Source organism: Cygnus olor, chromosome 7, assembly GCF_009769625.2.
Source record: "Cygnus olor isolate bCygOlo1 chromosome 7, bCygOlo1.pri.v2, whole genome shotgun sequence".
NCBI classification, from domain to species: Eukaryota; Metazoa; Chordata; class Aves; order Anseriformes; family Anatidae; genus Cygnus; species Cygnus olor.
This window is the reverse complement of record NC_049175.1, coordinates 29,301,300-29,327,967: the sequence shown is the minus strand read 5'-3', so window position 1 is coordinate 29,327,967 and position 26,668 is coordinate 29,301,300. Positions and strand designations below refer to the sequence as shown.

At 53.2% G+C, this 26,668-nt stretch overlaps 1 protein-coding gene across 1 annotated transcript; it reads right to left on the bottom strand.

Annotated features, from left to right (window-relative positions):
- Nucleotides 1–13,765: 13,765 nt before the first annotated feature.
- ADRB1 (adrenoceptor beta 1) lies at nucleotides 13,766–25,299 on the bottom strand. The gene has a single exon (XM_040564205.1). The coding sequence runs from the start codon at nucleotides 25,274–25,276 to the stop codon at nucleotides 24,023–24,025; it is 1,254 nt and encodes a 417-aa protein (XP_040420139.1). The 5' UTR covers nucleotides 25,277–25,299; the 3' UTR covers nucleotides 13,766–24,022.
- Between the last annotated feature and the right edge of the window lie 1,369 nt (nucleotides 25,300–26,668).

The following is a 26,668-nucleotide window of genomic DNA, read 5'->3' as shown; positions in this document are numbered from 1 at the left end:
CTACAATATGACTACAAGCTGTGTTTTTTCATTTTTTTAGGTGATGCTGTCAGATTGCAGGCTGTTCGTTGCGGCTACTCTTTTTTAATAAAAGTCCAGGAATCAGATTTGCAGAGGCTGTGCTGCCCTTTCAAACTGGTTGCATGGAGACCGAGAAAGGGGAAGAAGGAAGACCAAGAATAAAATATAAGGAGTTTATTCTAGTATCTCCTAGAGAATGTTAAGTGAAAGAAGGGAGGGGTGCTATTTTCTGTTGGAATTTTAATGGCAAACTAGCACTGGCTTTCTGGGAGTAGGGTGAGGGTTCCCAGTGTGTTTTCTGGTTGCTGTTATCTGCATCGCTCTTTGCTGGAGTTGTTTGCAGTTCACTGTCTTTCTTCCAGCCTTTTCCACTGGGAGCAGATGCAGCTCTTGCTGACAGACGAAGCGAAAAGCCGGGATTTGTTTGTGCTCCCAAGTACTTAGCAGTGCTACTTGGAAACATCAGCTTGAAGCAAAGCTTCCTCAAATAGAGATCTTAGTTTGGGTGGTAGTTGCAAGTAGCCACCTGGCAAACTTCTCCCCCCCGTTTTGCAGATACGTCCGTGTTTTGGACGGGCACAACTATGTTTGCAGAGGAAAGGTTCTCACAGCACGCTGTGAAGCACTCAGCCCTGCAGCAAGCCAGTCTGATACCGGAGCTATTGGGCAATAAATACACAGCCCAGAGCTAGCAGGCTACTTCTCTAGCTGACTGTGAAAGAGGAAATCCGTGCTGCTATTTTTCTCTCCCTGCCCTATTTTAAGGGTTTTTAATAGAGAGGCTTGGTTGGGGTTTTGTTGTTGCGGTTGTTTTTAGGCTGTTTTACATTAAACCACAGTGGGTCTGTGCCAGATTTTGCAAGATTTTTGCATGCATAAAGTAACTTCTTGTAGAAGAGTGAGTGCTGATGAACAAGTTGTTCTCATACCCTGTACAAGTATGCTGTTAGATATGTTTATGGCTGTTCTGCTCTGGTGGATGCCCTATATTCAGGAAATCTCCAGCCTTCAGGTGTTGCACAGCTCCTCACCGTGTGCAGCTGGTCTCAGGGCTGCTGTAATGCCCCAAGTGAAGCACCTCACTGACTAAAAGGCTGAATTAATTCTGGTCTTGAATGCCTATGGGCTACTTAAGGAATTTCTATTCAGAAAATAATCCAGAGCGTAGGAAAGCAGCACATGAGAGCCCTCAGAAGTCTGCTCTCTGACAAGATGCTGGTGTTTGTGACATTAGGTAGGTGAGCACAGCCTTGCAGGCATGGCCTTTCCTTTTGGGGTCACTGGCATGTCCTTAAATGCTGTCCTGGGGTGTCCAACCTGCAGGCACTCGTGAACAGGTGCCGTCTTTGAAGACGGAGATGTCTTGAAGCAAGGTGTGAATTTAGGGCACTGTTTTTCAAGCTGTGGTCAGTCAGAGGTAAATGCGCCTGTGGTTTCAGAGCGGCTTCATGCCCTGCTGCTGACTGTTCTGGCCTCGCTGCTGGAAGGAGTGGCCCATGCAATCTGACAGCGGTGTTTGTGAGGCTGCACTGTAAAAGCAGCCAGTTAAAAACGCCTTGAAAGAATGTTATTAAATGTGAAATTAACTCCAGTCAGTGCATGGCACAGGGGAGAGGAAGGAGGTGAGAATCCCTTGCACTGGTGCTGCAGGTAAAAACAGCGTACGGCAAGGTTATTGGCTGAGAAGAACAAACTTAGTACCGGTCAGCCTAAACCTGTTTTGTGGCTCTGCAAATGGTCCCCTGGAAACTTTGGCAAGCCAGAGACAAAAACACTGAGTTTGACCTCGGAGCTGTAACCCATTAATGGTGTAAGTGGCTTGTACTACACTGGTCTGGCTCTACTGCAGTAATTAGATTATCACACAGCCCTGGTCCTCCGTGCTGCAGGGACAGGAGCTCCTCGAGCGAGGCAGGACAGCTGGCAGCAAAACCCCTACCTGGCTCCAGGTGAACCTGCCCCTGCATCCGCAGCCCCTTGCTTCCCTTGGCTTTAACCAGGTGTTTCTGGGCACTCACACAGACCCAGATGGAGCCAAACAGGCGTTTTCCATCAGCAAGGACAGGCAGAGGGAAGCCTCAGATTTGTAAACCAAGCTGGTGAAGAAAGCAGCGATCAATCCAGGTGTCTGTGGCCCCACGGATGCTCCGAAGCCTCATTTCCGAAGTCATGCAACATGGGCCGCACAATCCCGATAACAAATGCATCAAGACGGGTGGGCTGCTGGCAGCGAATGACTTCTGCATTGGCACTTCAGAAGCGTAGGTGCATCTCTGAGCCAGGACTTGGCAAACCACCGGTGGCATCAAGTTGCTTTTGCTCCTAAGGTAGGTGAAGCCCTTGGAATAGAGATGTGATGGATTTGGCAGTAAGCCAAGTAGCACGAGGCTCCTAGATTACTTTTTGTTGTTGTTACTTGAATTACGTCAAACAACTTCCCTCTCTTAGACTTTCCTTGCAGTCTTCCAAGGCTGCTTGTTGACAATGAAAGACCATTCAACTGTTTCAAACGGATTTGACCTTGCTTGGGTTAGTGACAGAGCCAGTACCTGGCTGGCAGTGGTCATCTTGTAATGCCAAACCGGCTGTGATGCGTCCCTCACTAAATAAAAAGTTTGGGCAACTGCAAGCCCTGCTGAGGCACGTTGGCAGGCAAGCTCCCTCCCATCACACTGAAGGAGAGCGTGATTTGTTTTTCCTTGGCTTTGGCAGTAGCTGAAACAATAGAATTGTCCCCAAAGACTGGGACACGTGAGCCAGTACCGTTTCTCCAGAGAGCAGTAAATGGAGGGACTCGTGTTTAATTGTGTACTGGAGCAAACATTGGAAGTAAAACACAAAACAACCCTCCCACCCCAATCGGTGAGTTTAGCACCAAGTGCCGAGGGAGGTTTCTGGCAGGGAAAGCAGGCTTGGACGGGCGAGCGAGGAAGCGAGGCACTTCCACCGGCTCTGAGTCACCACCCCACAGGCTGGAAAAAACCCGGTCTTCCAGCTACGTGGCTTTGGTGATGGTTTCTCTGGAGGGAGACTGGCTTTGCTTGCCCACACCGTGAAGATCTGCTCCTTGGGAAGTGCAAAAACCCATTTTGTGGTGCCAGGATGGAGCAGGGAAGGAGGCTTCTGTCTGTGGGGCCTTCCCGCTTGTGAATGCAGGAACTGGGCTGCTCCACGGCATGGGGAAGCTAGGCCCTAGCAGAGCCTTCATTTCTAAAATTATCCTACTTCCAAAAAGCAATTCCCGAGTTCAGTTGGGTTTTGTGCCCTTAAAAGGTTTCAGGAGGCAGCGAGCTCGGATTAGGCCCCGTTACTTCTGGTTTCTGGAAGAGTGTCCGGGCAGATGTGCAGAGGCTGAGCAGAAACGGTGCGGGCAGGCCCAGGCCCGGTTTCCTGCCCGGCTCTGGGCGAGGGGGAACTGCTCCAGATAAGCAGGAAAGGCTTAGCAGTGAAGCATGGGAGAGAGAAAGGGGCTGGGATGAGGCTAGCTGGTGAAAAGCTAAGAGATAGGGGAAAAAGGATCTCTTTTATAAGGAAGGCAGTCCCAGCACAGCAGCCAGGGGCCTCGCCTGCCCGGGCCTGGCGCGCAGCCGGCAGCACCATCTGAGCTTCTCCTTGCTGAACCCTGGGCATCCCAAACATCCACTTCTAAGTGGAGATATGTGAAAAAGAAACAGAAGGGACTGACTGTTTTTGGCAATGCGGCACAGCAATCCCTTTTGCAGGGAAGTGCTTCCAGCAGCGCTTTATCTCAGAGAAATGGCCGGGCTGATTTTTTCCTGTTTCATCCTAGTTTCTATGACACAGCATCCGGCCACCCTCCTGCCCCGTGTCCTTCTGGTCCCGAAGGCATCGCTCACTGTCCATCCCTCGAAAGCAGAGGTGAGACTGGCACCATTGGCAGGATGCTGCCTGCAGCCCAGCTCCATCCCCATGGTACCGGGACAAAGACAAGGCCCCCGGCAGGGGAAAGAGGGGACAGCGACACACGCAGACCCCCGCAGGGCTGGGACATGCAAATGGAAATATGTGGGCAGGGAAGGAGAAAACGATACAGATTGCATATCAAGGCCTTTATAGGATTTCTGATGGGTTTAAAGGAGAAAAAGATTGTTGCTGGGGGGGGGGGGAGTGGAGGGAGGGGATGGGGGGGAATGTTTTGGTTTTGTTTTACCAAAAAGCGATGGTAAGAAATATAATTTGTAGTATAAGAAAATAGACAACTCTGTACTGATGATTTCACTGTCGGCTCTTACAATAAAAGGTGGGTTGTGTTCTAATATTGAGGATGAAAAATGGGTGGATCCAGCAAAAGCCTGTAGTAATGCTGTAGGTAGGTGGAGGTAGAACTGCCAGGAGCAAGGAATGGGCTTTCCTAAATTGCTGAGGGAAAAATGCAATCCCAAATTCCTCTGTTGGAAAGGTGTATATCCAGAGCAGGACAAGCAAAACATGACACTAAATTGGTGGATGCAGTGGAGAAAAACACAACAGAAATAACACCTCAAAATTATCTAGTTACAGTTCTTCTGAAATCCCATTGCACTGCTGCTGACAAAGGTCTGAAAGCAGTTCATATGCCAGGCACGTACACCTGTCATGCTGGGTAATGCTGCATCATCATTTCCTGGTGCTCCTGTTTTCCTGTCTGTATCCATCTGTTGTCCTGTGTGAAGGTTAGATCACAAGCACTTGGGGGCTGGGAGGGATGGGTATTGCCTGTGCAGAACCAGCATAAATTGTTCCTGATCCTCGCCTGGATCTGCTAGGCACCGCTATCAAAAAGGAAAGTTTGAAGATTTCTTGTACATAGTATGAGGACAACTTTAATCCAAGATAAGTAGTGACGTGTGAAAATTAAAGGGGAAGAGAAATTGCATTAGCCTTTGTGAACAAGCAAGGAAAGAATTGCAAAATAACTGCTTTGCAAAGTTTGGATTTGCAGAGGCAAGCGCAAGGTGCACGAAAGGGGAAACGGAGTGTGCAGCTGGCAAGTGTGCATGGCTGCAAAGATTCCCTGATTGCAGTGCCAAGAAAATCAAAACTGCAGCCAAGAAAAACATGGTTAAAATGATGCAATGTCATAACCCAAATGCTGCTAGTAGAGTGGCAATGGCATGCTGAACAATCGAGAAGGAAAACACTGACAGCATTAGCTAGTGTAACAGGGATACCTGAAACTTGCAGGCAAAAGGGGTGAGTCTGTGGACCTGCCAACACAGGAGCAGACACAAGTCATGGCAATGAGCCCTGAGGGACCTCGACCTTACCAAAAGTATCAGCCAGCCTTTCTCCAAGGGGTGATACTGAAGTAAGCATGAGGGCTGCATGCTCAGGTTTGTGATTTTTTAACTCATTGTTTAAAATCCACTGCACCCAGACCTCCCACTAGAGCAGTCCCATCTGGTGAGCAGAGCAAGCCCAAAAAGCTGCAGTTCAGCACCAGGATGCTGCATCTTGCCCGGACAAAAAGCTGCGTAAGGGCTGATAGCATCCCGCCCTTTTGAAATAAAGAAGGAATACACTTTGCAAGGGCTTTGAGATCTTCAGAAAGGGGAAGTCCCACCTGTAAGGTAAGTGCTGGTGGCTGCAGTGCATTTGGGAGACAGATGCGGTTTATGTTCTCCAGACATCTGCTCCATGCCTTCTAAAGGCTGTGATAATTTAGTGGTGCCAGCTATACTTACACTTGCAATGCATTCAGGTAATAGAACTAGACATGAGAAAATGCAAATGTAGATCCACACCAAGATATGAACATGCTGGCTTAGACCCAACCTTATATTTTGCTAAAAAGCGAAGAACAAAAAATTCTTATTCAGAGAATAAAAGACATTTTATTCACCGAACACTTTTTATTAGTAGGATGTGGTTTTGGGGTGTCTATTGATGAGCAGCCTTTATTACTCATGCTTCGCAGCTTTATCTGTACCCTGGACTTCAATACAAGCAGCCTGACGCAACCCCTGATAAGTGTGAGAGGGGAACAGCATGCACAATACAAGACGTTCCCATCAAAATCTCAGTTCCTCCTAATGCAAAGAGGTCCTACAGCACACAGCGTGACTAGAGCTCAAATGTCAATCTCCTCTTCACAGAGCACCCCTCAGATGGGGAAGGGCAGCTCGTCTGGTGGCTTAACCACAGCCCTCAGTGGCCACTTCCTCAGAGATGCCTGGGACGCGCCCACTGGGACAGCAGAGCATGGAGGTGGCCTCATCCGAGGTCACTTTGTGGTAACCCCAGGCCTGGGGCTGTGAGCGGGAGCCACAAAAGTGTCCTCACCCCATGGGCAGTGGGAGGCCCAGGCAGCTCCTTGACAGAGAGGAGCCTGGCAAGGAGCTCTCCACGTGAGCCTCCAGGCAGGCTCAGCCCCATAGATGAGCCTCTTCACTCCCTACCTGCCCTGCTCTGCCCCGCTTGTCTCATCCCCTTTGCCTGCTGCTTCGGGACCTACAGGTCTGTGGGTAAAAAGGGAGAGCTGACACCTAGAGTAATCAGGCCGCAGAAAGTGCCCAAGAACAAAAGATTGATTTTAATGGCCCAGCTTTGAGCAAGTTTGGCCGTTAGCTTCAGGAAGTCTTCATCATTTGTGTCGAGGAGGAAGCAGATGGAAATTGCAGAATTAATTTGATCTGAAGAGATTGTGCTCTGGAAAAACACACGCGTCAGGCCCCATTACTCAAGGCTACAGACCTGGGGACAGAACGAGCCACGTGTGGCCTGCAGGTGGGAGCGTGCTGGGTGCCACTCGGCAGCACTGCCGAGCCGTGCCTTTCCTCCAGCCAAAGGATGGGGTCAGTTCTGTGCAGGAGCTGACGGAGCAAACCCAGCGGGAGCTCGCCTGTCTTCTGTCCTTTGAGGAAGGTGAACAGCAACAGGAACGTCCCCTGGGAAAGCACAGAAATCGGAGGACTGATAACGCTGCCCCTTGTTGTTGGGTGGATCTCTTTCAGTCAAGGCAGAGTGCGGTTTTGTCTGGAGGAGCCTGCAGGGAATGGGCTCAGGCCATGACAGCAAGCTGACGTGTCCCCTGACCAGAGGCACACCACAGCACCTCCCTGAGCCCCATGGAGCTGCAGGTCTCTTTCCAAGGGCCCCACAGACCCCAAGCGTGAGCTGGGCTGCACACGCTCTATGTAACACTGGGGTGGCAACGCAAACCCTGCTTCTCCTTTCTTTTCATGGCACAGCAAGAGCACAAGCAGAATTTAAGTAGGACCTGCACACTCATTGCCCGGGATGAGGCCACCATTTTACCACTGCATTCAGTGGGGAAGAAGTCATGCTGCCCTCAGGGGCTGTTCAGTAACCTGGGCATTTACAGTCTCAGAGTCCCTGCATGCTTTTTGGGGGGAAATAATGGGCTTTGTAGCTTACTGGTAACCTGAAGGCAGGTTGCCAGTCATCTTTACAGATGGCTGAGGTTCTGTAGAAATAATTAATTCCCTTTATTCTATTTATTTTTTTTAGAAAAGGGGGGTCTAATTGCAGAGCAGCTCCCCACCTGATACTGTGAACAAACCTCTTACGAACTGAATAGCTGTACTTTGTGTTTTAGGCTTGTAACAGGGTGCGAAGGGGGGTTAGTGAGCTCAGGCAGCCCCTAACACTGCTCTAACTCGATCACCCATCTCTCTCACGAAGCACAAGCGTTTTGTAAGAGGCAGCCACAACTGGAGGTGACCCCCCAGATGCTGTGTCTTCGAGATAGTCGTCATCATTTAACTGAAGTAGCTCAACAGTTGCTGGAAGAAGTGCATGATAGAAGCGTTCCCACCCCCTCCTACCAGCACCACTTTTGGATCCTATGATTTCTTCCTTGTTTAAAATGATTCAGCAGTAGACTCTCAGATAGTCTCTGTCTGGTTAAAAATAGTTGCTTGCCTCATATGGATTTAGCATGGTGCTGTCAACTGTAAAATGTTCCACCTTCCAAAAAAGTAGAGTGAAAAATGAAAGGGAGCGCTCACACACCATTACTCCACAGTCAGACTTCCAGAGCTTGCTCCAAACCCATGGAAGGAGGAGAGGCCAGCTGGGCGGTGGGCAAGATGCTCGAGTCGCTGCCTGATGCCAGGTCCTTGGGGAGCAGTGTCCCCTACACAAAAACACCCAGGCTGATGATTTGCTCATTTCTGAAGACAAAACACATGTTTAATTTCAAGAAGTATTTATTTGCTGCATTTTCGAAATACAAGAAGAGCTTAGTCATTGCAGCTGGATGTCTCCTGATGTCATCTAGGAGAACACGCTCCAGCAGGAAACCAGTATAGCCCAGTTTGGTGAGCCACATTCCACAGCCAACCCATAACAGTGGGGCAGCAGAGCCCGAGGGCCTCCAGCCCTCACTGCTGCCATGCTCCATGGGTGTGTGGAGCCCGCACAGTGCCATCAGCTGGCCTGAGCCTCGTTTGTAACAGTGAGGTGAATGTGCTTTGAAGGAAAAATGGGGTAATTTGATTGCAGTAGAAGGCAGGTGGTGCAGGAAGGTTATTCCACTTGGGCCTCAAATGTGCTTGCGTTCAGGCCCAGCTGCTGGGGGGCTGTGGTGGGCCCCCTCTGCCACAGAGGTGTCACGGGGTGGTGGTGGGAGGCACAGAGGGGAGAGAAATGGAGAGTGCTTCTGGCCCAGCCCTCCAGGGGGTGGCTGCGAGGGGACAGACCATGCTTCTGCAGAGCCCCCAGCCAGCTCCTGACACCCCTATCTGTGAGGGCTCCTAGCTAGGGAGGGAAGCACCGGTCAAAGAGCTACCTGCAGTGAGCAGCTGAAGCGTTTGGCATGGTTCCTCCTGTTTGCTGAGCGGCAAACAGCCTCGGTGGTGTTCACCTGCTTCCAGTGCTGAAGAACCTCAGAAAAGCCATAGGAAGGGAAAAGCTATCCATCACTTTTCACTGCACGCTTCACAGCGTCACAAGCTGGCTTTAGAAGCTGTATGACGAATTGCTGGTTAATGCCTGAATTAATATTTTTTTATTATTTATTTATTTGTTTGTTTGTTTTTATCCCTAAGAATTGCATCTGCTGTGCATGCAGAACCAGACAAGAGCCCACAGCTTGGGTGCTCTGAGGCCCCATCTCTGTAGCACTCTGGCACTGCCATGGCCCTGTAGAGGTCCCGCAGGGTACCTGCACGTAGCTGCAGCTCCACCCTCAGCCATTATTCTGTGTCATGCTCAACAAGACAAGGGATGAGCCTAGGAAAGAACTATTGCTACGGGGAAATGACTGCCTTGAAGGAGTGCAGGCAGGCCCCAAGTTTTCCAGCTTCAGGCGCCTGCATGTGCGCCAGACCCCAGGACACAGCTGTGTTTATGGGAAGGGACGTTCTCACAGGCCAACAATTTTAATGCACGCCAGGCCTTATGCAATTTTCCTTTCCATTTATAACATTATGTATTTTATATGATAAAGTTTGAAGCGTGGCTTTTGTGCATGAATGATACAGTTTCCATAATATTTTTTAATATGCAGAGGCATTTTGTTTTGAGCTCTTGGGGCGTGAGTCAACTCCTATTTGAGGCCACTGGAGTCCTTCCAGTGACCTTCCTGGGACCTGGCTCATGGGGCAGCCAGGGCTGATGTGCTGCAGGTGCGAGCTAGCGTGACCTGCCGAGGCTCAGGGCACCTCAGAAGAGCAGGTCCATCAAAAATTGAAATTACAATCAGGAAATTATGCCAACAGCACCGAGAGCCTCCACTGGGCAAGCTGGCAGCAGTTGTGTTCAGCCCTGCAGGATCCCTGCGTTTGCCCGTTGGAAGCAGATGCCAAATCCCTTAATCTCGAGGCTGCAGGAGGCAGGGTGAGTTGCAGGAGCTCCTTGAGTGGGACAAACGTGACCCTGGGTTGTCTGAAGCGCATGGGCCAAGTCCTGCACCCTCACACAAGCAGTGGCCCCACGGGGCTGCCCGGCCTGTCGGGAGTGCTGCCTGCAGCAGGATGCCCAGGATGCCAGGGGGGATCCATGCCAACTCAGCCAGGTGCCCACCCATGAACAAATTTTATCCCCATTTCTTAAAGGCGCTTGGAAGAGTCATTTCTTTTTTGGTAGAAACAAGATCCAGCAGGGAAATGTAAGGGTCCCTGGTTCAGCAAAATGGCAATTTAGCTCAGCTCAGAGAGATAGCCCTGCTCTGTGGCTCCCTGGACAGCCTCTGGTGTGGTCAGCACGTGGAGGTGGCAGTGCTCAGGGCAGCGAGTCCCTCAGAAGGCTCCAGCAGGCGGTAGCCTCAGCCTGGCTCTGGTGCCATCCTGCACAGCACGGCTCTGAAGACACCCGGGATCGTCCCTTGGGATGCAGCACAGGGCCACCAAGCCGATGGCAAAATTAGGCAAGGATTTGGTGTTTATAAAACAACTGCAAAGAGTTTTAAAAAGGGACCAGGAGTGTTTACATACAAGCTGGATGGACTCTAAAGCGCTGCATGCTTTGTTGTGTCAACTCGCACACCTGCACAAGATATTTTTAAAAATCCCCACGAAACCAGGGAGCCAAAGAACAGAGAGAGTCTAAGTGCCAAGCCCCACTTTCAGGGATGACCGAGGGCTCCTGGCAGGACCTTGCACAGGGCTCCAGGCCCGGCTGCGTGGCAGCCAAATGTGGGCAGGGAGGAGCTCTGTACCCCCCTCCATCCCCTGGCAGAGCAGGCACCTGGATGAAGAGGAGTGGAGCCACACAGCGCCTTATCTTGCACTTCTTAACCTACCAGAATTCCCAAACCTGCCTTTCTACACCAGCAAGTTTCTGGACCCTTTTGTAGCAACACGGGTTCTTTCCTCTGGTATCTCTCACAGAAAGCCCTGCCTTGACCATGTTTGCTCGTAGGATGACAGCAGGACTCGGTCCATAAAAGGTTATTGACCTGGGAAGAGAGAGTTTCTAGAACTGAAGGGCTGGGCAGTTTCTTGGAAACTGCCTTATCAGCATGGCTACAAGCTGGGGCTTTAACAGCCTTGCTGGTCTGCGTGTCGCTTGTTCCTATTCCTACAGCTCTGGACACATTTGCTTATTTTGCAATATGTTATTTAAAACAGCTTCAGGCCAAGATTGCCTCAAACCCATGAAGCCACGCTCTATTGCTTTGCTGTTTCTGAAGTTAGGTGTCAACCGAGTCCTGAAGCAAAGCAGGGAGGGGGAGCACACGGGAAGCGCATAAAGGCTGATGCTGCAAGCTCGTGCTTCCTCTTTCACTGGTGGAGAAGGGAATGGCAGGGGAACCACGGGTTATCAGTAGAAGCAAGAGGGCAAAACAGGAACCGAGGGGTCTTGGCTTTGGATAGCGAGGAGTGTCATCAGAGTGCAGGCTGGTCACTGGGAGAGGTGGAGGAGGAGTGGCTGAGTGCAGCACCCTGGGGATTCACAGCCAAGCCTGACGGTGCACTGAGGCCTGTTCGAGGCACCAGCCTGTGTGTGCTGGGGCTGGATCACCATACACCGGCAGCCCCTGTCCCACCTGTGATGCCCCATGGGAGATCAGGAGCAGTGGGAGGCATGCTGCCGTGAGGGCAGGGCTTTGCAGCTGGGATCCAGCACCAGGGTGCCGGGCAGGAGCTGGCTGGAGAAGCCCTTTGGTGCAGACAGCTTGGCCAAGTCTTTGGAGCGGCGCCCACAGGGCCATGGACACGCGGCTCCAGTAACCTCACCTCCCCACTCGCTGTTGTAACAATCCTGTTCGCTCAGTCTTGATGGCTGAAGCCAACTGTAACCAAGAAAAAACAGAAGGTTGCCCTCCAGCACCTCTTCCCACTGAGAGGATGATGGTAGCCAGCCGCACTGGATGCCATCCTCTAGGTATCCCCGTGAAAGCAGCCTGAGCACCCTCCATGGTAACTCTGTTTTGCTGCAATTACACCTGCAATCAATAGAAGCTGGTGTAAGAAGATGACATTTTACTGGAAATGAAAATGTTTGACTCCAGAAAAAGAGATCTTCCTCACAGCTGTTTTTGGGGAAAGCAGGGAAAACAGAGAAGGTCCAGAGAAATTTTGGAGAGACTCAAAACTTGGGTGAGGAGCTCAGGCAACAGAAATGCAACCCTCCCACAGATGGAAGTCTTCTGTTTGACCTCACCTTCAGGACATGGAATCTGCCCTGCTGTTCCCACTCCTTTGGCTTTCTTTTGGGATCCTCTTGAATATGAAGTTCAGCTCAATGGCCAAAAAGTTGCCACTGAGCATTGCAACAGGGCCCCAAGGGCTGTGATGGGTTTCAAAGCCTGTGAAATGGTCTTTGGAAGAGATGCGGGATGTGTTGGAGGGAAGGAGGTGGCCTTCATACCTATGGGCGTGATTTAAGTGGGGAGGTTTGAGTGTATAAGAAGTCCTGTGTGCCAATGGAGCTCTGAGGGCAGGTCATCTGTGTTGGACCAGCACAAATGTGTGATTTACTGAAGCAATATCAATGACCTGCTGCCACCCCTCGGGCAGTGACTGAGCACGTGTGCTCCTCTCGTGCTAGCAGAAGGCAGCCTGGGTCCCTTCAAGGCAGGGCATCTCCCAGCAGTGGTCACTGCTCTTAGTCCCCCATGGAGCTGCAAGGAAGGCGCAGTGTCCCGGGATGGTGCGGAGAAGTGCTGTGACTGCCCCAAGACCCCCATGACACAAGCTAACTCCTCTCTGCAGCTCTTCTCAAGAGCATCCTCCCATTGCCCAAGCAGCCTTCGGCCAACAGATCGCTGCAGTCACAGATGTTTTTTTCTGTACTGGAATGTAGCATTAAACTAATCACTGGGGGATGGAGACAAGCAAAGAAAAAAAAAAGGAAAAAAAAAAAAACAACAAATGGGAATAATCCTTAGCTCGCAATGAATTTTGCAGAACATTGTTGAAATTAGGTTTTATTGGAACAAAAATGTATTTATCATATCTGTCAACACTGAAAAATTAAGTTTAACTTAAGACTTTATTTTAGACCCTGAAAATGACCCAGAAGTGATATAATATTTATAAATAGCTTATCATACACCACAGTATAAAAATAAATTTATCCTCTTACTATTGAGTCAATATCGAGTCAACAATAGTCTTGCTATTGTTATATATGAGATGGGCATTAGTTTTACCCTCCTTGCCATCAAAACAGAAGCAAAATAAAACCAAGCGGAGGAGAGCAGCAGCCACCAGGACAGATTGTCCCGTGAAAAGCGGCACAGAAACCGGTGTCCATCAGAAAAGGGCACCTCACCTCAATGCCAAAACTCATGTAGGACCAAGCCCAAACGACGCCAAGCAGCAGAGACTTCTACCCCCTGCCCTTGTGCACAGGCTTTGAGGCTGCAGCCTGCTTAAAGCTGCTCTACACCCTGAGCCAGCCAGGCCCCGTTTAGCTCCCGGTGCTGCGGACGGGCAGCCCTTCCGACGTCTTCGCCCTGTTGTTCTTGGCCAGGGCTTTGCCAGGGCTGTGGGACTGCAGACCATTTCTTGTGCCAGCTCAACCTGAAAGCAAGAAATGCTCCGTGACCCCAGTACAACGCACTGTGAAGGCTCCCCTGACCAGGAGCAAAGCAGTGTCTAAATTGAGCCTGACACCGTCTGTGCAGCTGTTTCACATGGCCGGGAACCCACGGGACTGCTAACTCTGGCATCTGCCCCTGCGCGCTCACAGGGGCTCAGGCACTGAGCTCAGCTACCGAGTGGCCCCAAGGGCGAGGGGGACGTGCATGGGGGACAGAGGTGACGGGCAGCAATAGAGCACCACAGATGCGGTTGGTTGGGACCCGGGCTGGCTGCTCCTGCCTGCATGCAAAGCTGTCGCTGGAGTGGCAGGAGCTAAACAGGGGACCGTGGGCAATGCTGTGAAGCCCCCCGGAGAGGAGAGATGGTGAAGAGAGGGGAGCTTTGGGGAGCAGGAGGCTCTCAGCAGCTGGGAGCCATGCAGCGACGTGAGGAGATAAGGCTCGTGATGGATGGACCTCGGAAGGTTTGAAGGTTTTTGTTCTGTTTGGATAAGCAGTCAGCTATTCGCGCAGATAAGCTTCAGAAAAAAAAGATCTGATCTGAAACCCTTTGTATCTAAAAAGCACGGCTGGAAATAGCATGAGATAATTCCTTCGGGGCTTTAGTGGTTCCTGGGCTTCCCTTCAGCAGCACCAGGATGTCCAGACCCACCCAGGCGAGTACCCGGGAGTCGGGGCAGCGCTGACAGCCAGACCCCCCCCGGGGCTCAGGCACTCGGCCGTGCCCTGCTCGCAGCCTGGGGCAGGGGGAGGCGGGTGCGTGGCGTCGGCGTGGTCCCCACAGCGGACGTGGGTGATTTAAAATACTGCAGAGGAAACGCCCTTGCTAACATTTGTGTGTATCTTAACGTATCCGTTGGCAGGGGGCTCGTGTAACGCTGCCCGGCGCCTGTTCACCAGCACAGTTACACCTCGCCGAGCATCCTGCTGCGTGCAAAGATCTGCCGTGACTCCTGATGGGTGCAGCACAAGGCTTCGTCACCTGCCGGTGGTCCTGGCACAGTCCTGCCCCACTCGTGTGCCGTGCTCAGACCTGGACAAGGGCTGCAGGCAGCATGGAAAGGGACCCGAGCATGTCCTGCAACTTTAACTGCAGTGCTGGAGAGGAGCGCCTTTGGAAAGTGCATCATTTCCTTGGGAACGAGCTATAACGTTGTGCTCTACTCCAGCGAGTTTCCTTGTACCACAAGTTGTTTAAACAGTTTCTCATTATGCATTTCCCATTCGGACGAAAAACAAACCTGAAAGCCCGCGGCACCGAGGCTGGTAGGAAAACGGAAATCCTGCTCTGACCATCCGAGCGGGCAGGGAGCAGCTCCCGGCTCGGGCAGGCGCTGCTGGACCCCGGCAAGGTTTGGGGCAGGAAGGGGCAGGTGGGAGCAGCGGAGGTTTGTGGCCCCGTAGAAAGCCTTTGGGTGACCTGAGCACGTTTTGGGCTCACCTTTGAACGGCTGGTCGGTTACGTGGGGTTCTTGTGGGGTATCCCCTGCTTTGGGATGCCGCAGTGAGGACCCAGGTCCGGACCCAGAGGGCAGCAGAGCAGAGGGCTTTCGGCAAGCTCAGGGCGCCTGCCCTGTCTGGGTTCAGCCCTGCATCCCTTCCCGGGCTGCTATTTATGTCTGTGCCCTAATGAGTCCCCCGTCCTCCCCCCAGCGTTAACCTCTGCCTTGCCGAGCAGTGTTTGGAGCTCACAGGAGAAAGCTGTTTATGTTCTATGGCTTTGTGATAGTTTCCTCCTACACCACCTCCCTTCCTTCCCCAATAAAATCACTACGGCGCGCTCGGCAAGGCCCAGAAACAAAGCGGGGTGGGCTGGACACCCAACCACTTTTTGGAGAACCCAGATGGGGTAGGGAAATAATGTCTCTCCTGAAGGATGTCAAAGGCTGAGCTCATAATACAAGGAAACTAGCGTCCACCCTAAGCGAGGAATTGCCCACTCGCAGCCCCTAGTGTAAAATACAGATGTCCATGTCCATGCAGCAGGCCACGAGTCGTCACTGGACGCAGAGGTATCTTCTCACCGGTCAGGATGTTGCTGATGGTGGCAAACCCATCTGTGGGAGGCTCTGTACATAGGAAGTTTTACCAAGTGAGCAGAGAAACGAGAGCAAAAAATAAAAACTAAAACCTGCAGCAGTGTTTTGGACTCACCTAAATGGATGAACAGCAGCAGAAGGCAATGCAAATCCATTACCCTGGCTGCTCCCTGCAGAGGGAAAACAGGCACGCCAAATCCCATTCATTATTCTCTTTCTTATTTAATGCTAAGTAAGTCATTGAACTTTACTACTTGATCTATCCATTTTCTTTAATAGCAGGGCTGCAGGAAATCTTTTGCTCCTCAAATGGGGTTTCAAGTTTCTCACTGATATCACACAAAAAATACTTGGAACGTCTGAGTAAAAAATAACCGCGTTTCAAAGGGAGGTTGAGCCATGCCGATAATGGTAATTTTTCTCTTTGGAGGCGCAGCACCAAAGAGTGGAGGTCACAAGGAATTCGGAGCGCCATTGTTCTCCTTCCAGGGGCTTTATCTGGAGACGGGCGGTGTGACAGACCCCGCGGGGGCCACCGAGCGCATTATCGTCTCCCCGTGTTAATGGCATGCATTTGACAACACCAACCGGTTCACTTATGAGGTGCCTCATAACGTAAAGTCGAAGAAATCCACGCCGTGCAAGAGCACGAGCACATTTGGTGCAATTAAAAAGTATCTGATCGATGCCCAGCCTGCTCCGCAGTGCTCCTTGCTTAATTACGGTGATGTAGAAACGTTCCTAAAAGGCACCTGAGATTTTGTGGCGTGATGGAAGCGTTATATAACGAGAGATGTATTAATGGAAACAATCCAGCGCTGAAATTATCCCAGCCTTTTTATCGTTGCATTCCTTGCTCCTGCATGAGCGGCGTGCACAGGAATAACAGCAGCGAGGTTTCACCCACCAGAAGCCACGCGTGATGGGGATGGCTCACAGTCCCTCGCAGTGTTACAGTGCCCATCGGTGCTGGGATCTCCCTAAGGACACCGCTCGAGCAGGGCAGCTCCTCCTGGGGAGTTATGTACCCGCTGCCCGTGGCTTGGTGCCGTGCCACCCCCTTGCAGCTGGGGATGGCGTGGTGCTGCCACCAGGTTCTCCTCCAGCTCCCCTGGTCCAGGGCTCTGCCAGCGCCCGACGAGTCAGTCCCACGCTCTTCTGTGCCGTGTAACTGCACCTGCCCCGGGCAGGCAGAATAAGAGGCCAGGGGGTGCTGGTCTGCATCTCGGCTCCCACAGCAGCACCAGACACGCGGCTTGTGATCCCACCCAGCAGATTGAAATCTGGGCCGCCACCAAAACAGATGATCTCAGCCCCGTCACTCCGCACCTTCCCATTTCCTTCGTGCCATCGCCCGTGCTCACGCAACCCACGTGGACCAGCTGAAATAAATCTTTCCCGGAAAGGCTGCTTCGCCCCCAGACGAGCCCGTTGTCCCGGCGGCTGCAGAGGCAGCAGAGCCCGGCCAGGCAGGGACTTGCCACGGGGCCGGGCACCAGCCCCCCTTGGACGGGCCGGTGCCGAAAACCGCAGACGTGCTCACCCTGCTCCCAGCTCGCTGGCAACCAGCTGGCAGCGAAAGAGGAACAAAAGCTCTCCCTGGACGCTCTCGAGGTGGTTTGAAGCACTGTCACAATACCTGTTGTGACCGGCAGTTACCACAGCTGCCTTGCGCCGAATATTATTTCATCAAAGCTCCAAAAAGCCTGAATATTTTGCGCAATCCTATTGATCCCCGCTGGTGCTGGGAGCACTTTGATGCACTTTTTTATCCTACCTCCTGTGAGCTAGGCAGTGCTGCTGTCACCCAGCTGGGGTGACCATGGAAAAGAGCGAGGTGCTGCCGGCCCTGCCAGCAGGGTGGCCGTGAAGGGACCCTCAGGGGGGCCACCTGAGCTCCACTTCTGCAGCCACCTTCCCGAAGCCAGGTGGGTCTGACTCGCAAGCAGATGGGATCAACGGGGTTTCTGGCTGTCCCAGTCTGGGAACTGGAGCCTGCAGTGGTACCCATGGAGCTCGGTCTGGGCTGTGACGAGGTCTCCCCACCGCTCTGCTCGGCGAGGGCACTGCCCTCAGTGGCGTAAGCGAGCTGACGGAGACCTCATTTGAAGGCTCCCAAGCGAGTCGTTAGGGGAAGAGCAGACAAACAACACATCCCTCCTTGAAAGCCGGGCTCGGACAGCGGCCGGGCTGCTAAACAATGGGAGCTTTGTGGGACGTCTCCCAATTTACCTGCTGCCGTCCAAGAGGAAGCGCCCCTCCCTCGCAAGCACAATGCCTGGTTCGGTAACCTCGCGTGGGGACGTAGGTTGGCACATACCTTCATGTCACCGTGCTCGCCCTCCCACCCAGGCAGGAACACCTCCGAGGTCCCACTCTCCACCACGGCTTCTCCTCCCCACCGGTCGCAGCGGCGAGGAGAGCCTGGAAGGAGCGGGAATCCCTTCTTCTTGAGAAGCACTCTAGAAATTTTGACCACAAAGCACTTTAAAAAAATTTACCACATTGCAAATTGTTTGTTTTCTGTAGTCCCAGCTGGAGGAAGCACGGCTGACAGCCCCAAGGGGTCTGCAGCACTCTCCCTGCCCTCAACTGGCTTGTTTCTAGCTGCAGGATTTATTCACCCAGCAGCTGCTGAGGTTTTGGGCCCCTTAGCGGCTCTGACCGCCTCCCTGCTGTATTCACATACATCTACCTCTCGAAGCATCGTGCCAACGAGCTTAGGACCAATCATCAAACTAATTTTGGTAAGAAGACTAAATAGCATTGCTCTGAGAGAGACACAGGGCCGGGCACGCACAGGTACATCGCTGCCTGGAGGCGCAGAAGAGCGGCTGATGGCAGGAGCACCGAGCCGGGAGGAAATCCTCATTTAATCTCATTAAGGGTGACGGGATTTGGAGCTCACACAGGCTCGGGGAGGAGAGGCACACCACTACGCCCGCAACACGCTCCTCTCCGCGGCGGGGGCAGAAGCCTGTGGGAGTTCTCCCTCGGGTTGTTGACCTCGAGGCCGGGACGTTTCCCGTGGGGCAGCCGGAGCTCGTAGCGCCGAGTATCCTGCGGCCAGGGCTGGGCACGGCCGCACCAGGGCTGGGTCGCGGGCTCCTGCCTGGGCATGGCTCCGGGTGGCTGCTGCGGGGTGCTGGGGCAGGGCAGACAAACGGCAACGTGAAGAGGCCTGCAGCGAGCCGCTGGGATGAGGAGATGGCAGGGAGAGTGCCTCGGAGTGCCGGCAGAGCCATGGATGCTTTATGTAACAAATCCCAACGCTCCCGTTTTCGGCAAGCCCGACCCGCCGAGGTGCCACCACCATGGTGCCATGGGTCCGTCCCTTTGTGGGACCAAGGCTGTGGCTCCAGATGCCAGCCCGGGCTGTGGGAGGTCTCCAGGCCAAGCTGGGGGCGAAGTGGAGCCCCTTGGGGAGGAGACGCAGGTCCCCCAGTGCTGCGGGCGGCCAGGGAGCTTCACGGCTGCTGAGACGCTGCTCAGGTTCGGTCTGGTTTCCTGCTGCTGCCCAAAAAGAGTCAAAAACTTTCAGGAATGTCTGGGGCATGTTTCAGCTGCCATTCTCTTGGTGGCACAGGCCTGTACGGAAAGAGTCTTCTCTCCTACACTCCTTACCCCGCGTTTCTGTGGTGTGCCCACCTGGTGCATCCCTACCAAGAGTGGCCAGCCTTCCCCACAAAATTATATTACAATGCTGATGTCGCTGTTTTTACTGTTTGCAAATGACAGCTCGAAGTTTGCCTGCCAGCATCGCCTTTCTCACCGTTTTCTCGTCCCAGTCACTTTTTCCAGCCCCGTCCGACAGCCCCTGGACGGAGAGCAAACCATGGCGGTTCCTCTCGGGCAGGCAGGCAAATAAACGGGCACGCCAGCCCCGCAAATAAAAAGCAGATCGATTTCTTCGGCGAGGCCGTTATTGCAAACGGTGTTGATCTTACATTCTGTGCGACTGTTTACACGCAGAGGAGGACTCCTCGCTTCCTCCTTGGGCATTTCGGAATTTGGCAGGCCCTGAAAGCGAGTCAGTGGTGCATAGGGTAATGCTCCTCGGGGAGAGCACGCTGAGTGCGATCCCAGGAGGTCGCATTAGTGCCTCTGCCACGATCAAACAGAAAGTTCCCACTGAACAAAGAGTTTTGAGGACTCTGAGTGAAATATTCAGAAGGTGTGTATGTCTCTGCGAATTTGCTTCATTTCACTCATTGATGTGGCTGTAGCAGAACTATTTTTAGGCATAATCCTTCAAACAGAACACGACTTCTTTCTGATTAGCACAAAGCTGGCTGCTAGTCAAAGGATAATTATTTCCCAACACATCACCTAACACACATCGGCAAACAAAACACTTACTATTCCAGCTATCCAGTGTTAACTGTTGTTTAGCAGTTAACATTTTCTTGACAGCTTCGGATAGGACTAATTGCTCCGGCTTCATTAACAGAGGTCATTTTCTGCTGGTAACAATACTTTTCTGGAGATACTCTCTCAGAAAAGATTAGATTATCAGGTCAAGTTCTGCTGCCAGAGGCAATGATGCCTGACCGCATTTGGCCTCAAGAAAGCGCTCCTTTAGTTCATAGCTGCGCGATTTCCAGCCCTGCAATTGATATGTTACATAAAGGAAGTAAGTGCACTCTGCTGGGCAGGAAATTACAATAAATGAGGAAAGCGTGCAGCACGAGGAAGGTTTGCAAAATAAATAGCCACTTAAAAGTTATTAATAAAATGTGAACTTCTGATAGGGTTTAGCAAAAAAAAAAAAAAAGGAAAAAAGAAAAGCTGATAAAGAAGTAGTCCCTATACTTGAAAACAGAGAGGTACCCCGAAGGGAAAGCAGCTGCTTGCAGAAGCAGCAGAGCGTGCTGTATCACCAACCGATGGCTGATGCTGTTAAATCCTATGTGAGCTGTGGGCACTGCTAAGATCCTAATTTTAAGCCACATTTTTCGTGCTTAGTTTCATTGGTTCATCAGTTACAGCTCGGTGTGAACCCGCAGTCAGCTAACAGCCGGGGTCACAGGCCTTAAGAGCAGTGAATTTTCGAGAGGCGCTCCTGCAGCCCCAGCGCTGTTGTGCCGGGCGCCTGTCGGTGCATCCAGACCTCGGAAACATCCATCTCCCCTCTTCCTCAGCTCCCCCGAACACACCACGAAACGAAGACGGGCGTCCCACCTGCTATTTCCATTTAGGCACCCGGAGGGGTGCAGCCTACTTCTCAGACGCGCTGTGCAAACACTGCCAAGAGAGCGACCGGCGCCTTTGAGGATCCGGCCGCTGACACACGCACGTCTCAGGCACCCTGCTCGAATGATTTTGGTCCCGACAGGCTCTGGCTGTTTCCTCAGAAGTACGTACGTTCACTGCAAGCCTCCAGAGCACGTCGGCTGCCCTGTAGCAGTCTGCAGGTTTGCTTCTTGACCGGCAGCAAAGGACAGCCTGTCCCGAGGGGGATCCACGCCGCTGGCTTTCCGGCAGCTGCCCATGCTTGTACACATGCCTGCTCCATTTCCCACTGCATCTGTGGGGTCACTGCGGCACCCTACGGGACAGACCCGCAGCCCCCATCCTTGCTGCCAGCTGGGTCGTCTTCACTGTCTGCTACGGCTTTGACATGCGGGCTCCGGGCGCTCCCAGAAGGTCATCAAATGGCTGGAACTCATCGGGGGACATATCCTGACCGCTGTGCACACACACCTGGCCCTGCTGGGGTCAACGGGCAGCGCTCATCCTGCCTTCAACATCTGTAAATCCGTGGTGCTCAGCCAGGGGAAGCGTGACCCCCGTGCAGCTCTTCGGCAGGATGAGCGGAGCAAGTCCCAGCCCTACGTTTCCCACCTGAAGTCCCCGTTGAGCCAAAACACTCATCACCTGCTAAAGCCTAAGGACACGAGAGCTGGCTGCTGGGGCCAGATCCTGCCCTGCCCTACCCAGCAATGTGCACCGGGAGGAAGGGCCGGGGCCGCTGCTGGCGCTGGGCACGCTGCCGTCGTGTCCTGTCCCGTCCTGTCCCCGATGCACGCAGCCGCCGCCTCCCCGCTGTCACCAGCATCAGGTGCCGCGGTCCCTGCACGTGGAGTCCCGGTGACTTTGCTGGAATCGCAGACAAAAGCAGGTCCGTGGGGTCCAAAACCAACAAACCCTGCGGTGGCAGAGCACACTTCGCTGAGCACCCGACCTGCCATCGCGGTGGCATTGCGAGGAGCCCACCGCACTGCTGCCACAGGAGAAACTCCTGCCTGCAGCTCGCAGCCGAAGCCCAGCTAATTCAACTCGAAAGGATTATTTACCTCCCCAGTTCCTTTATTTTGTCCTTGCATAAATAGCACAACTTATCTTTTTTTTTTCCTTAAAATACATTATTAGAAGTTGCTAAAGACAAATTCCTTTAAAAAAAATGGTTACCAAATCAACCTCTCTCTCTGCCCTACAGATCTCACCTTGGGAAGCACTCTTCCTGGGAGCTGACTTGTGATTTAACTGTGCTTCTGAGTGTAATAAAGCTAAAAATGGCTCACTTTCATTCTGCACTGACATTAGGAGGTGTTTTACACTGCCTTTTGGTTGCTCTATCTGCCGAGTATTCATTGCAGTAATGAAAACGTTACGGACTCACGAGGGCACGGCGTGCCTTCACACAGCAGTAGGGGCAGGCAACCTTCTGCACCAGGGACCCAAAGCTCAGCCCTACACCAGCGGTCACAGCACGAGCACCACGAGACCCCTTCCCACTCAAGGCCCCGTTTAACTTTCGAAGTAAGCATCTGCTGTAGTCTTAACTATTCTGGTCCCCCGACTCCCAGGCTCGTACCCCAGCAAAAAGGGGAGCACGACCCCGAACAGCGCGGTTGCAGAGAAGGAGCGCGTGCATTATCAGCCTGGAAACACCTTGTCGCTTAGCCATTAATTTTAAGGGAAGTGGGCAGACCTCGGCGCAACAGGAATGCAACCTTATTGGGTTTCAAACACGTTTTTTACAGTCCTGTGTCAGGAAAAGCCATTAGATAGAGTTGTATTGGTAACCTGAGCCATCTTTAGAGAAAAACAAATGCTGGTCTTCCCATTATACGTAGGTATTGTTTCAAAACCTATACAGACACGCTTGCTTGTGCTGCAGTGGTATTTATTGCACATACACCAATTACTTACACAGTAGTAAATTGCACCAGAGTATAAATAGGTTATAAAACACACACACAGAGGAAAATGGAAATGTCACACAAGTGCTAAAATAACAGCAGGTTCACGTGGGCACTTGGAAATAAAAATAATAAAAGTCCCTTAAGAGATCTTAATTTATAATATGGATCTATGTACAGTACCTTCATAAAATAATGTAAAAAGTCACTCTCTCGATAAAACTATAACAGATCAGACCAAAACAGAAATCAGTTTCAGGTTTGGTGTTATTTAAACCTCTGTTTCATTTTCAATTTGCATGTGTGTATGAGTGTGCAAGGAACATCTTCGAAAAAACTTTACAATTCTTAATACTGTGCAAAACAACAGCTTTGTTGCCATTTTCCAAAATTGTGCAGTAAATTTTTGTTGCTGCCAGGACTTTTTTTTTTCCCTGTCCATCTGTAATTACAACGAACCAGCTGCAGAAGGCTCATTAACCTCCCCCCCCCCCAGCCCCCTTTTCCATAAAATACTACTAGTGGTAGGTAAATACGCTGTTTAATATAAACACGGCCCGTTTATTCCCCTGTACAATATGCACAGTTTGAGGTAGAAGTTTCCCAGCCTGACTGCTATTGTCTGGCCAAAGAGATAAGCACAACAACTCACTGGTTGCTGATGCAGAGAGAGGGGCAAAAAAAAAAAAAAAGCAGAAGAGTTTGGGGTTGTTTTATTTTTTTTCCCTTTCCCAACAGACCTGCGCTCCCCGTTCTTAATTCTGTCGTCGTCCCAGCTAGCAGAGGAGGGGAGCGCAGCCTCCCCGCGGCTAGCGGGGCTGGCCGGCAGGTCGGTGCGGCCCCGCGGGCAGACCTCGGCCACTTCTGCGTGGGACTGGTCCCGAAGGGCTCAGAAATAAAACTGGGGGCACCTGCTCGCCCCTGGCACAGGGGGGACCTGCGCCCGCCTGGCTGCATCGCCAGCCAGCGGCCAACCTCCCGCTGCTCCAGCCTGGGCTCCGGCTGCCGGCGCCGTGCGGGGAGGCTCGCCCACGGGACGGGCTCCGGAGAGCTTTTCTCCTGCCCGGCCGCATCTAAGTCTCTTTCAGCACTAAATATAATCTGGTTATCTTTGGGACTGGCTGTTTTTATTTTCTGTTCTCCGGCCAGCGAGCTTCCTGCTTGCTTTTAGCTTCAGATGAGGTATGTCGTACGCAATTCACCTGCTTTTATTCGTAAGTAAACACCGGCTCTCTCTCCCAGCCAAGGCAGAGCGCAGCTTGGGCTGGCGTCAGTGTCCCCACCGTCAGCGTCCCCACCGGGCTCCTGCCCCGCTCTTCCCCTGGCCACGGCGAGCCCCGCGCCCCCTGCCCGACTCCCCCCCCCTATACCTTGGACTCTGAGCGGGACGTTTTGCTATTTCTCTCCTCCAGGCTGGACTCGCTGCCGCCCCGCGTGCCCCCGTTGCAGTCGGTCCAGGTGCCCCCCTGGCTGTGCTCGGGGGAGCCCAGGGTGCTGATGAAGCCCCCGGGGAGCGGGGCCAGCTGGCCGCCGCTGGCGTGCAGCTGCCGGTCCGCTTTGCGGGGGCAGCAGAGCAGCCTCTTGAAGGCCTTGCGAAAGTCCGGGCTGCGGCAGTAGATGATGGGGTTGAACGCGGAGTTGGCGTAGCCCAGCCAGTTGAAGAAGACGAAGAGCCAGTCCGGCACCAGGTCCCTGTCGAAGGCGTTGACGATGTTCACCAGGAAGAAAGGGAGCCAGCAGAGGGTGAACACTCCCATGATGATGCCCAGAGTCTTCAGGGCTTTCTGCTCCTTCATGGCCATGATGCGGGAGGTCTTCCGCTTGCTGGCCCGCCCGTTGCCCAGGACGGGCTGGTGGTGGGCAAGCGGGGTCGCCGGCGGCTGCTCCTGGCCGCTGTAGAAGCGTCCCTCGCAGCGGTCGATCTTGCGGATCTGCTCCTTGGCCTCCCTGTACACGCGCAGGTACACGAAGATCATGACGAGGAGGGGGATGTAGAAGGAGACGACGGACGAGGCGATGGCGTACGCCCTGTTGGTGACGAAGTCGCAGCAGCCCGGGTCCTGGTAGCACTCCAGCGCCCGCGGGTCCTCGTCCCGCCACCAGTGCATCATGATGGGCAGGAAGGAGACCAGGGCGGAGATGGCCCAGACGGTGCAGATGATGCCCTTGGCCCTCGCCCTGGTCATCAGGCTCTGGTAGCGGAACGGCGAGGTGACGGCCAGGTAGCGGTCGATGGCGATGACGCACAGCGTCTCGATGCTGGCCGTCACGCACAGCACGTCCAGCGAGGTCCAGCACTCGCAGAGGAACGACCCCCAGAGCCACGAGCCGCGCACCACCAGCGTGGCCCCGAAGGGCACCACCAGCAGCCCCATCACCAGGTCGGCGCAGGCCAGCGACGCCACGAACAGGTTGGTCAGCGTCTGCAGCCGCTGCGTGCGCCCGATGGCCGCCATCACCAGCACGTTGCCCGCCACCGTCAGCAGCACCAGCAGCGCCATCAGCAGGCTCATGCCCACCGCCCACTGCTGCGACACGGCCCCGCCGCCGGCCTCCTGCCGCCCCGACGAGCGGTTGCCCTGCGGGCCGCACTCCGCCGCCAGCCACCCCTCGCCCATGGCCGCGCGCCCCGCAGGAACGCGCCCCCTCCGCCGCCGCCGCCGCCCCGGGCACCGCATGGCCCCGCGCCGCCGCGCCGCGCCCCTCGCCGCGCCGCCGCCAATCGGCGGGGAGAGGGGGCGGGACGGACGCGCCCCCCCGGGGCGCCGCCGCCAATCGGGAAGGGAGGGGCGGGGCCGGGGCGCTCCCCTCCGGGCGCTGCCCCGAGGCGCGGGGCCGGGGGGCGAGGGGCGGCGGAGCGGGGCCGGTGCCGGGTGCGGGGCTTGGCCCGGCTCGGGCTCGTTCCCGCCTGCACGGGGGCGCCGCGCGGACTTCGTTCCCCTTACATTGGGGTTTCTTCCCCCGTGCATCGGTTCATTCCCCCCATGTGTAGATTTATTCTGCTGAGACCCCTGGTCGCCACGGGGGTCTTCCCCCGTATACAGATCCATTCCCCCATGTATGTATTCATGCCCCCCATATAGATATTTCTTCCCCCCATATACACGTTTATTCCCCCATACATATATATTTATACCCCTCACATAGATACTCCCGCATATAGATACTCATTTCCCCATATATATGTATTTATTCCCCCATATAGATATTCATTCCCCCATATATGTATTCATTCCCCCATATATACATTTATTCCCCCGATATTTATATATTTATTCCCCCATACACATGTTCCTCCATATATATATTTATTCCTCCGTATATACATTTATTCCCCCATAAATATATTTATTCCCCGATATATACATTCCCCCATATATATATTTATTCCCCCATATATATATTTATCCCCCCATATAAACATTTATTCCCCCCATATATATATTCCCCCATATGTATATTTATTCCCCCAATTTTATATATATTCCCCCTATATATATTTATTCCCCCATATATATATTTATTCCCCTCATATACATATTTATTCCCCCCATATACATACTTATACCCCTCCTATATATTTATTCTCCCCCATGCATACTTATTCCCCCCCCCCCCCCATATATTTAAGACTCCTGTGCCCTTCCAGCTGGACCCTTAAATTCCCTCCCACCCCCAGGCTCATGCCTGCTCCCCAGGGTCGCGACCTGGGAGCGGAGGATTTATCTCTCTGCCCGCTGTTTGCTTAACCCCGACTGGCGGCTACGCAGCAGCGGGGACCTGACGCTTGGCTTCCCGCCGGCCCCGTGAGAACCCACGTGGAAATCCCGAAGCGTTGCCGTGGCTCGTCCGGTGGACAGAGGTGGTCCCCCTTGGGTGGGAAGGGCACGGTGCCCTAAAGGGCTGAGTAAGACCTTACACCGAATGAACAGCAGAAGGATCCTGGATGGGAATATTTTCCAGAGCTGCTGTCCGTTACACTGATACCCACTGATGGGTATTCCGTTTTA